Source organism: Strongylocentrotus purpuratus, unplaced genomic scaffold (genome assembly GCF_000002235.5).
Source record: "Strongylocentrotus purpuratus isolate Spur 01 unplaced genomic scaffold, Spur_5.0 spur5_scaffold_7, whole genome shotgun sequence".
Classification (NCBI taxonomy): domain Eukaryota; kingdom Metazoa; phylum Echinodermata; class Echinoidea; order Camarodonta; family Strongylocentrotidae; genus Strongylocentrotus; species Strongylocentrotus purpuratus.
Window position 1 is genome coordinate 5,202,394 of NW_022145613.1, and position 12,563 is coordinate 5,214,956.

Sequence of the window (12,563 nt, forward strand, 5' to 3'; positions counted from 1 at the left end):
TGTATTAATTAATATTAATACTTTTTTATCGGTAAATTTATTCATTTATTATTTATTTATTTATCTTTTTTGTGGGAGTGGGGGGGGGGGGGGGGAACTGCCAGAAAGGGGTATTTCAATTGACCTGTTTACTTATAGATGTACACAGAACCCCATACACCCCAAACAAACAAACAACCAAACAAATGATACAAATAACTGAGAAAATTGCATACAAAAACACAGAGGCAAGCCAGATTTCTTTCATTTTGGTCAGTTTAATCATATGCACAAGATTTGTTAATATATATATTCATATATATATATTCCCCTATTTACAAAAGATATACCTCATGTATACAGACATGGTGTCAATTTTTTTTTTGATTTTCTTTTTAATACATAAGGCACAATTAAAAGATGAGCATGCATGTCTCAACTAGTACTCTATGTATCACAATATGGAATGCCATAGTTTAACTTATTTCTCTCCCTCAACAAACCACATCAATTTCTCCATTATACATTTACCGATATGTTTAACTTACCGAATTTCAATTTGATTCCAAAATAGTGCAAATTTCACTCACTATATTTCAATGAATTGACATATGTTATCGAATTGTAAATATGTACAAATTTAACGGTTCTCATTAAAAGTAAATTATCTCTAAAGGTTTGTTCTTTTTTGAGAGAGAGAGATAGAGAGAGAAAATAGGATCAGATACTATCAGATCAGATAACAAGATTTAAGTGACAATTATCTATCATTTCTATTTCAGATCATATTATTCACTTCAAACAGGTTAAACATTCTAAAAGTGATTAAAAAAACAAAAAAACAATCTCATCTGCTTGTTAACATTAGGATTTCACTCATTACCACAGCCTGGGAAGTATGTTATGTAGGAACTTTGAGTAAATTGAGCTCTTAGCGGACAGTCCTGATCCAAATTCTTGTGATAGTTACAATCATTAAAATATAAACGCACAAGGGTATATCAAATACATTTTTAAAAACATGACCAACATGTTAAACCGTAAGGAAAAACTTATAACAAATAATTGATTCAGAGCATACAAGTATCGATCTTAATAGCAGAGCAAACTTCCCATGAAGAACGATGCAATTATCTCTTACTCAAATTAAAACTATGATCGGTTTAAAAATACAGCTACCATTGTATAACACAGGTTTTAAAAATGATTACAATATTTCATTTATATTTTGTTTTTATCTAAGATGAGTGCTTTGCACTAGCTTAAAAACAAAACATTACAAAACATATATGTACACTTTAATAAAATACTTGAAGAAAAATATAACTACTTATAATCAACATCATATAGTTCTATTTATATATATTTATAATATCTCAATTTTTATCAACAATGACAGAACATTTGATCACAACAAGTTGAATATATATGAGACAGAAATTATGTTATAGAAACCACAACTAGCATGTTAATCTCTGACCAAAGTGAGTAAATATAGAGAAAGCTGCAGTTTAAGACACCACATTCAACAATACTTTCAGAGAAAATAGTATTTTTCCCCTTCAAATTCATGATATAGTACATCAATGGAGGGTAATACAGAGCTATTTGAACTTTGACCCTGGGTGTGTAGACTTCCCTTCAAAATGATCCCCCAATCAGCACGAATGATATTCTGAACAATGTACAATATGGAGCTTATTGAAAGCATACAGCACAGAAACACAACAAGATAATGATTGAAATAGCAGAATTTTCTTGCCCTTTAGGCATCCATTTTTCTCCTACTCCCCTTCTTATTTGCATAGCACAATGTACAATTCTGATTTAAAATATTACTGCATGAAAGCATGCCAACAACTGTACAGTTCTTGTAGCATGACTTGATAATATGGAAGGATCTTGAGCTCAGGAAAAATGAATATTACAGAATGCACCAAGAACTTAAACACATTTGTACTGGCCTTTTTACTTAAGGAATAAACATGAACAATGAATCTATATTTTTTTAAAAATACATTATTGCATAGACACTAATTTTTTTTCTTCAATTTGTAAGCTGTCTGCATTAAGAATAGCAGAGTGCACAAGTCCTGTTTTAGCGTGACGCTCTTCCGTCTTCTTTCATCGGCTCAAGCGATTCTTTCCGTTCGTAACCATGGCACCTCACAAAATGGCCATTTCCATTCGCATAAATAACACACACATGAAGAAGCAGTGTGTAACGAGAATCAAACATTTTTTTTGAGAAGTAGTTGGCACATGTTCAATGTAATCGCATTTAAACCTCACACATCACATAGTATTTTTGTGTCTTTTCTTCTTCAGTTTTCTGTCATATTGTAGATCACAATACTCTACTATCAGGTGCCTCGTGATCATTTCACAAACAACAAATCGTCATCATTGAATAGACAGTCGGTATTCCAAATGGTTGAAATCTGAATCGACCTCATCCCTTTCTATTCTACCCTTACTGTTCTACACAATCCACATCTTAGGTTGAAATCTATAATTAGACAACCAGTTGCATTTATCACCAAACGAGATCGCAAAGACTTTCGATAAATCAACTCAAGGGCAATATCAATATCCTACTGAATATCCTATTTGAAAAATATCATGTTTGAATTACATAATACGTCATTGTAATATTACACATTCAAATAGGTAATGGATAAGGCTACTGAAATTACCTCGGGTTGATTTCCTGAAAGTCTTTGCGATCATGTAATCCATCTATCAAGTGTCTTGATATACGAGATACAATTGTTTACCGGGTTAGTAAATAGTCAATTTTTACTGAATTGCCTTAAAAACTAATAAAAAAACAACAACGTATCTGATTAGATATCGGAGAGACAACAATACCAAGCCGCTACCACACCCTACAACATATCACAACAGACGTTTTTCGCCGAACTTAATGCCAAGAAAAGACGATGATTTGGAATCCATGAGAGAGGATGGAAACGCAATGATTAGGAAGAACTACAAGCAGGAATATGTACTGACAAGATGACTCATAAAAGATGACGGAAAGAAAGATAATGCCCTCATGTCAAAATAGTACCTTAATGGAGTTTACGAGCAATACTACAGAAATTCTACAGAACAGAAACCTAGGACTCTATGTGTATATAAACTACTGTGATAGTTGAACCACTACATCTACACGCTACATGTGAAGTATGTGTAGTTCAGCTCAAACTGGCATTCTGAAATTGGTAAAACCCATGTGTTAAGAGAATTTGCATTTGAACTCTTTTAAAGGGTTTTCATTTATATACTTGATGGTGCTAAGACAAAGAAAGATTGGACAAATCTAGAACAATAAAATGGTGAATATGCACTCTTTTTTTTTCTTCTCCTTTTGTATTAATTGCAATTTGTATTCTGCACATTCATTTGAATACAAATTCAACATGAGAGATTGGATACTGATCTAAAACGGATAACAAAATATGATGCAATTCAGAAAAGAAAAAAACAAAAACATTGACACTATCACTCTCATCCAGCTGCGATTAACTTTGTATAAAAAATAGGATTCAGAAAATCAAGCAGCTTATACACATGAATGCAGCAATCGTATATATATGCATATAGTGTTATAGCAAGACTGGTATACAACAATACTGAAAGCATTCAATACGATCCTGTACAAGTTGAGGTATCATTTACTCTGCTATCATCGCAATGTTGTGTGCTACTATAATTAGGGTGTTCAACCATTCCACCTGTCACTCACTGCTTCCTTTATTGAAATGAATGAACTATTTTTAAATGAGACCCCAAAAGAAATCAACCACAAGTAATCAATGTCTGTGTTCATATACCCTTACTGTATATCGCAGTTTACTGAAATAGCGAGCCATCTTGAATTATCAATACAATCTGCGATCATTTTGCACCCGTTTTGGTGATACAATGTATCATACTACATATACATATATTCCAAAACAATATGAATATGGTGAGAATAAGTGAGTGAAATCTTGAGAGAGTTTACCTGCACCAACGTACCCATGGCTTTATAGACGTAGCTGTTTGAGGTCAGAGAGCTTAACTATATGGACAATGTCACATCGAACCTGCACAGGGCACCTAATTGAACATGTATCACAGTTTAAGATATCAATGCACACCAAGTAGCATTTTCAAACTCTTGAACTGCAGAATTCAACAGTCTGCCAGAACAGAGGTCAAATGTTGTCTAAAAGTGTCTAAAATTTGATAACATAGTTTGACTTATCTCGGGGAACTACAGCCCAATTCATAACAACACTCCAAAGCTACAGGTAACACATGCCAGAAGATGATCATCTATGATGAGCTGAATACCTCCATGACCCTTCACCTTTAACCTGCTACCTCACAGCCACTCCGAACAATTCACATGCCCTCTCTGCAAACAATACTTACAAGAGTAACAACATTAGACTAGGCAGCATTCAGTACACTCATATTATTTAGGTTTAAGTGATGTGTAGTACTTGATCACATGTACCAAATTGAAATAAAAAAATAACCATGAAATAAAAATATCTAATTATGAGGCAGGACAAGCAATGAAACTAGGTTTTGCGAGATCATCTGGAAAACAATTATTACCACTAATTACAGATTGCCAGCTGTGCATTTCACTAAATGTAATACCCATGAACTTTTAATGATAGTATTATCTTGTTAAAGATTCCCCCCCCCCCCCAAGTATTGTCAGGTAATTTTAAATAGTCTCAATAATCATATGTATTTGAAGATAAAAAATTGTTCCCAATAAATTTGCTTTGTAATGGAGTAGATTTGATGTATAAAAGAATATAAGAAATAAGTTCTTTTTTGTAGATGGACAATTAATATTATGATATCTCAAGTTTCAAAATTACTGGACTCAACTTTTGAAGTTTAAAAATGTGATTTAAACTGAATTAAGAGTGCCAAAGTTTGTTCTAACTACAAGATTTACCACTAAATAGAAAAATAGACCTTATCTTGCATGATCACTTGAAATGTACATCACAATTTCAGGTATGGCAAAAAAAAGGAGTTTTGTATGAAATTGCATATAACAAAAATATGCACATGATGTTACCGTGAGCAAAAAAATAATTCTGTGGGTACAGTAGATGGACATAATTTTAAATCAATAACCAACAACAGTACAACATGCTTTCTTGTTCCCCACTGTCCAGGAGAATCTTCCATTTTCTTTCCTCAACAAACTAGCAACCTGTCATCTTTTAACTTTGGAGCCAGTAAGACCGTAACACTCTTAGAGCACATGAGTTAATGTCATTCTGGCTCCAAACAGACACTATATTTCTTCGCATAGAGAAAAACCATGGCTGAACACAACTAATAATTTGAGAGGAGTATGATCGAGTGTCCCTGATGAAAAAAGAGCATCAAATAATTAATAAGGCAAAGTGGAGGCAGGAAATAAAGTCACCATTATTTTCTTTTTCTTTTGAGGTACCATTTTTTTCCTAGCTGGTTAAAGCTAGTAGCATTGATTTACACAAGTGAACACAACTCAAGTTGCGTGGTCATATATGAACTGTAAAACAGGAAACCTTTCAAAAAGACTTTCCAAAACCCTAATTGGTGGTCGCTTTCACGACAACAAAACTTGTGTGGTCTGCATTTTGCCAGAGTTATCTCAAAACTTCATTTTCTGGAATTTACATCTATTTGTAAATTTGCCTCATGTAATAACAAATAGCACCTTTAATTTCACATTAAATGTTGAAAAAGAATATCTTTCACGAGAAAGATGATGTCATTTTGTTTCACTGACATTTAGCAATGCTAAGGAGTTCATCTTGTTGGAAGGATAACATCTTTGAGATGAAAACTGTGCAAACCAGTGCTACTAACTCCAAGGCAGCTTAATTTTCTAAATTTTTTTCCATTTTTATTTACAATGAAGAAAAAAATATACCATTGCAGCATATTGATAATAACGAGGTAAAACTATTAGTTACTAGTAAGATACAACACTACAGCAGTAAAATAGAGATATTTTATATCATATATATATATTGATATGTATATGTATACATATATGTTCATCACAACAATGTAACATTTAAAATGATCACGAGACACAATGCCGATTACAAACTGCAAGTAAGCACATGTCACACAAATTGAGCCAGATATGTGTAAGATTTAAAAGCTTTCATGTAGTATGGAAAGCAGCATACTCACTGTGGAGTACATACAGATCATACAGATCACACAGTTATCTTAAAAACAGCAGGTATAGAAAATATGGACATTGATGTTGCTTTCAACTTACCAACAATCCAACGTTCTTGAAAACATATATTTGTTCTTTTGGCATTCCGCATGACTGAGAAAGCAAGACTTTGGACACGAGCGGACATGCCAAATCTGTAGCAGAGGCATTGCAATGCATCGTACTACGTCTTTGATCTAGAATTGGGAACAGATACAAGTGGAGATAGACTGGAAAATGGTTTCAAGAAGACCAAAAACCCATACAAGGGGACCCACTAGTAAGTCGTGATACAGTCAAACCTGCGTTAGTGACCACCTGTCTACAACAACCACATTTTTTGTTTCCCTTGAAAATGGTTTCTCATTGAAACATGTAATAAAGGAACCTGTCTACAAAGACCTTTTTTTGTGTTTCCCTTGGGCGGTCGATATGGACAGGTTTGACTGTATGGTAATCTTTGATCTTGAGCTCACTTCCATCTTCAATGCAACTTTTCAGATGTTTGTGGTTTTAACAATATCAACTGTAATGTGATCGCATTGAGTTTTAAAATTATGATATTGTATTGAAGGGTGATTGTATTGGTAAGCTCAAACAGATGAATGGAAGAACAACTTTGTGGCAATTCTTATGGCCCCCATTCCTTATAAAACAAAGAGGAAACAAAATATAGATGTTGAAGCTCAGAAAGACAATGTTGTTTTAAACCTGAATGTAAGCATAATCTATATTTATGAGAATGTGAAGGTGAATTTCATACAATGGTGAGGTAACCTAAACTCTATTAACAGCTAGATCTAGTTTTCAGGTTCATTTTTAATCTGAACAGGTGGGAGACGGTTGGACGATGAAGATGTTGGGATTTTTGTACTGAGACCAAATTTTTCTAGCTCTTTTTCCTTCTCCTTCTCTTTTTCAGCATCTATATCTTTCTGTTCTATACTCTTTGCCTTATCACCCTTTCCATCGTTCTTTTCAGAGATGTCATTCTGGCAGTTGGGAGTGTCTTTGTCCTTGTCTAATCTAGAGATCATGTTGTCTCTGTCCATCTCTTCATCGCTTTGTGGTTCACTCTTGACCCACACCGATGGAGTTTGGACTGTACTTGAGAGAAGAGGTGCGGGTGAGCTTGGCATGGGGGTCTGCGGAGAGTGGGGTGGGCCTTGGGGTGTGGCTGGGGACGAGCGAGAGAACTGAGACTCCAAGGTCACAGTTTTCTGATTGGTGGATGAGGACAGACTCGAGGCCGAGGGTTGGATGGTGATTGTCCCACCTTGGTAACTCAGAGCTTTCGCTCTAGGACCTTGTGAGGGGTGGGACGACAATTGCTGCGGTACTGACAACGTCTGACGAGACTGTTCCTGCGGTGAAGACATCGATGGCGAGGGGCTTGCACTCTTTGAGTAAATCTCGGTGGGTGGAGCTAGGGAGCAGGAGGCGCGACGTGGCTGGCTGCTTTCTAGATGTCTTGAGTAGTTTGGACTTGGTGGTGCAGATGCTGACTGAAAATGGATAGGGGTCAAGAGAGGTATTGTCCCTGCTAGAGTTGACAAGGGGTACAGCATAGTTGGGATCGGGTAAGGTGGCTGAGAAGCATTTGCAGTTGCTAACATCATGCCTGGAACAGACATGCCTGGAACAGCCATGGCTGGCATACCTGGTGTTATCTGGGAAACAGCCTGTGAGAGGGCTAGACTGGGAACGCTGGTAGCCATGGACTTCTCAATCACGCTTCCCACTGACCCCAGTCTCTGGCTAGACACAAATTGGCTGTTGGGAGTCTGGATGTGTTTATAGCCAGACAGATCCAGCGGTCCGTTGCTTTCATGACTTCTTCTCTCTCTGCTTCCGCTTCTCTCCCGATGCTCAAGAAGTGACTGCTCAGCTGACCTCTTACCGCTCAGGTCCAGGGGGCTGGGAAGCTCTGTGGGCCCGTGATGGGGGCGTAGGTGCTCCCCTAGACCCTGGGCCATTGGACGGGGGATGTTGACGTGAGGCACTGTAGAGCCAAGGTCCACCACTCCACTTTGTAATCTCATACGACTGGCGACTTGCTCCCGCCAAGCTTCAGGAATACTGTTAGGTAAAGGACTGTACACATTTGGAGAGGCCTGCAGAGTGAAACATGATTTGGAAGGGGGAAAAAGAGAAATGGAGAAAGAAAGGGTTTAAATGCTGACAACATTTTTAAAACAAAAATGAATACATGCTTATATTAAAAGACAGAAAAAAAAGTTTTGAGAGAACCATGGGAGAGAAAACAAGTGATCAGCACACATGGAAAAGCCATGTTAAACATGCCATCACTTTGAGTTGAAAACTTTTATAAACAGACAAATATTTTAAATATTTTTTAAAAGGAACAGAGCCTGTTCCTTGTGGTTTTATTTTCATAACAATAGACTACAAACACATGCAGTAGCTGAACCAGATGACTTACATGTACCTTACCTTTAAAATTGCTGATATTTAACATTTGATTGAACTATATATTTGCGTATCCGGACACCTACCCTCTGGACATCCAACCTCTAGGGCAACCACCCTCTAGGACGACTACCTCCTAGGACAATTATCCCACGGACAACTACCCCAGCACAGCTATCCGGACAACTACACCCTAAGATATTTGTCCTAGAGGATGGTTGTCGTAGGGAGTAGTTTTCCTAGGGGTAGTTGTCCCAGACGGTGGTTTCCTTAGGGGGAAGTTGTCCTAGAGGCTGGTTATCCTAGGGGTGGTTGCTCAGGGGGTACATACCTAAAAGCATATATTTGCATAATATATTAATTCATTTTCTGGTTTTAAAAAGCTCAATGAGGAGTTACAAAAAGGTTACCATTTGAGCAGTTCTTGGAGGAGATCCAGCGCCTGATCCTTCAGCTTCAGTGTCTGCTGATTGGGTTTCAAATGAAGAGTGAGAAGCTTCACTGTCCGCTCTGCTCTCCTTACAAGACTGTTCATCACACGCATAGTCTGCATCTCGGGAAGGTGGTGGCGGTGGCCCACGGACTTCACCATGTCTTTGGGCAGCTATGTGGAGCTCCATGCCAAATATACTGTTGCAGATGAAGTCACAGTCAGGACACTTGATGAAGAACACTTCAGTACTGGAGCAGTGGCATTGGAACACGGAATACTGGTCTCGAAACATATCTATCGTGGCGCTTGCTTTGCTACCATTTTTCTTGTAGTATTTACCATACTTTTCTAACTGTGATGCACCACATTGTTGGCCAGTCTTACGTAGAGATTCAAGGCTCTCAAGCATTCTAAGCTGAGGGTCACTAGGTGAATGAGATCTTCTGTGGTCAATGCTATCATGTTCCTGAGCACTGCGAATCACCCGACTGATCTTCAGAGGGGCATCTTCTGTTGTGGATGGCAGTGCTGTGATAGGAAGAGCAGTACCAACGACACCTTCTGATCTTATCAATGGTGGTCCATTTCCTTGATAGGGTAACTGGAGTACACTCTGGACACTATTGGGACTCAATGAGGATTTTGGTAAATGATGGCCTTTTGAGTTTCTTGTCCCAGTATCATCATGATTAGGAGATCCCTGAAATTCTTGCTGGTAACAGCGGCTAGGTAGACCTGCATATCTAAGTCTGTGCTGTAGTTCTAGCAGCTGAGCCTGGTCCAACCTGGAGATATCTGCAAGAGTTCTTGGTAACCTGAGTTCTCCTTGATCAAGAGCTCTGTTGGTTCCCTGTAACACTGTTCTCCGTTCGCTGTCTGCTTTCATGCGACCTAGCTGAAGTAGAGCACGGATTGTTGTATCATCACCTTCCCGACCGGGCGGTAACTGCAGGTTCTCCATTGAGGCAGGGGAATCAGCAGCAGAACCTGGCCGTGGGCTTGCTCCTGCACCAATGCTGCCTGTGGGTGATGCTTTTGATGCACCGCTGCCAACATGCACCTCTAAGTGCGTACCACTGATGCTGTGCCTTCTACCACTAGGGTATTCCATAGGGCGTGGGGACGGTGGCTGTGAATAACTTGAATTCATGTAAGGAGATCGTGAAACCACTATTGATGGATGCTTTGGCAGAGGAGAACCTGGTGGTCTTGAGACCGGTGAACTTGGTGCTGAATTCCTGGGGGAACTCGGAGCTGAATACCTTGGAGAGTTTGGAGCGGAGTATCGCGGTGAACCTGGCACCGACAGCCCAGAGGTAGATGCTGGAGAGTTGGGTGCTGACAACGTGTTTGCCGGGGAACTAGGCGAAGAGTTTGGGAGAGGGGAACTAGGAGCTGGAGACCTAGAAGAAGGGGACCGTGGAAGTGGTGATCTAGGGAGAGTAAGGCTAGCGGCGGGGGATTTAGCTACCGGTGAACGAGGTATCCTCTGCTGAGGTTGAGACCGCGAATGACTACTCCTACCAGGTATTTGAATTTTTGGTGGTGGACCGACGGCCACAGGACTCCCAGACTTGGCGAGTACGCGGCACTTTGTGCATATAACAAGACCGCTGGGTGCAACGGGATAGTCCTTTGTATTGGGAATGATTGAGTTTTGGCAGATGAAGCAGCGTGTTCCTCCCGTTTGTGTGCTGGACTTGTAATGGTTAATGTCTGGTTTTTTGAAGAGAGAGTTCTTTGTTGAGTTACCACTACCTGACTTGGATGAATGGCGATCTGCTCCTCCTGCATGTCTTGGATGTCTGTGGTCATCCTCTCTGGCAGGAGAGTGGACAGGGGACATTGCCTGCACAAATCAATCAAATAAAAGAAGCAGTTAATATTGAGTCTTGCTACATGTGTGACCGATGCAAAACAAAATATCGGCCTGACTAAAGATAATCTTCAGTTCTGGTAATAATAAAAAATAATATCTTGCAGAATCAAACAAAACTTCCAAACATTCAATGATAACTAATGGTAACAATAAAATGATACCTGAAGGTGATGAGTATTGCTCATGAAATCAAATAACGGAAGACAGAGCAGAGAAAGTATATCAGAAGGTATTATTAAATTACAATTTCTGAGAATGTTTAAAGGCCGGCTGTACTAGTTTGGCCAGGAGGGATTAGACCACTCAGCGTGGTTTGACAGGTGGCTATCTCATCAACTAAGCTCTCAATTAACATAAGAAAAAGAGGATCATGGGGGACCAATGGTCACCGATTAGGTTAAGATACTAACCTGAGCACCATGTGATTCCACCTTCCTTTCCCCACCGCCGCCGTCTCCTCTTGGTCCTGCCATCCTCTCATCAGGGTGAGGAGATAAAGGGGGCAAGGGCACCTCAAAGTCGAGGATAATCGGTTGAATCGGGGGCACCTTCTCGTTGATATGCACGCTCCCGTTAACGCTGCCGTTCAGAAACGGACTCATGACGAATTCAGTGGTGCCCTCCGGCTTCCGTCGCTTCCGGCTTGCTTTGGCCTCCACTGCAGCCATGTCCTGGGGCATCTGTGGACGCTTGGCCCCGCGACCGGGCAAGCCCGTGATGTCTGATGGGTTGATCATCCGCGGGTGACTCTGCCTCTCGGGTGGGCGTATGATGACATTGGGTGGTCCGGTCGATCTAGGGATGGACTGGGGATGGATGTACATGGGCTCTACGTAATGGTTGCGCATAGCTGCACGAGGGTCTCCGGGGATCATGACACCGGGCGGTGGGATGTGAAAGGGGTGGCTATGGTGCATGACTGATGCCTGGGCCTGGGTCAGGAGATTTGCCTGGGATACTCGAGGGTACTCTATATGGTTCATTAGAGCTTTAGGGGTGGGCTCTGGTACCTTCTCTTTAGGCTGTATAGGAAGATACAAAATGTACAGAATTAACAAACCTATGAATTAAGAAGCTCAAAAACAAAGGCTTCTGCTAACAAGGTTGCAGGTAATAACAGTACAAGCTATTTAAATATTATATCATTATCATTTTAACATATTTGTGGCTTACACCCAGTAAATAAGATCGATTAGTCGATCTGTAATTGAAAAACAAGTCAGAAAAAATCTTGGAACCATGGAATCTTGGAAACAAGTTATTGTCCTATGGCAGACTAATAAATATTAATAAGTCAGAATGAATCAGGAGAGCTAGGGTATTTGTTTCTAGTTCATTGTGACTGTGCTATGAACCAGTGATGGCCTGGTGGTAGAGTCGCTCCCAGCAAGCAGTAGATGGCAGGTTCATGTCCTGCTGGTTCCAAGATTTTTTCTGACTTGTTTTTCAATTACAGATCGATCAATCGATCTTATTTACTGGGTGTAAGCCACAAATATGTTTAAATGATTGAAATTTCTCCCAGGAAACATTACATTTATAAAATAAATCATTATTATATCTTAAGCTTTTCCCCCAAACATGAAGTAAAACTGTTC

At 39.4% G+C, this 12,563-nt stretch overlaps 1 protein-coding gene across 2 annotated transcripts in view; it reads right to left on the reverse strand.

Moving 5' to 3' along the window:
• Window positions 1-237: 237 nt before the first annotated feature.
• Window positions 238-12,563, reverse strand: part of LOC100890361 — a 76,622-nt gene continuing 64,296 nt past the window's right edge. For both annotated transcript variants that reach the window (XM_030973874.1, XM_003727337.3), the window contains 3 exons: window positions 11,376-11,987; window positions 9,064-10,935; window positions 238-8,337 (listed from right to left, as the gene is read on the reverse strand). In XM_030973874.1, the coding sequence (XP_030829734.1) occupies window positions 7,024-8,337; window positions 9,064-10,935; window positions 11,376-11,987 (3,798 nt within the window). In that variant the 3' untranslated portion in view covers window positions 238-7,023. The remainder of the gene's footprint in view (window positions 8,338-9,063; window positions 10,936-11,375; window positions 11,988-12,563) is intronic.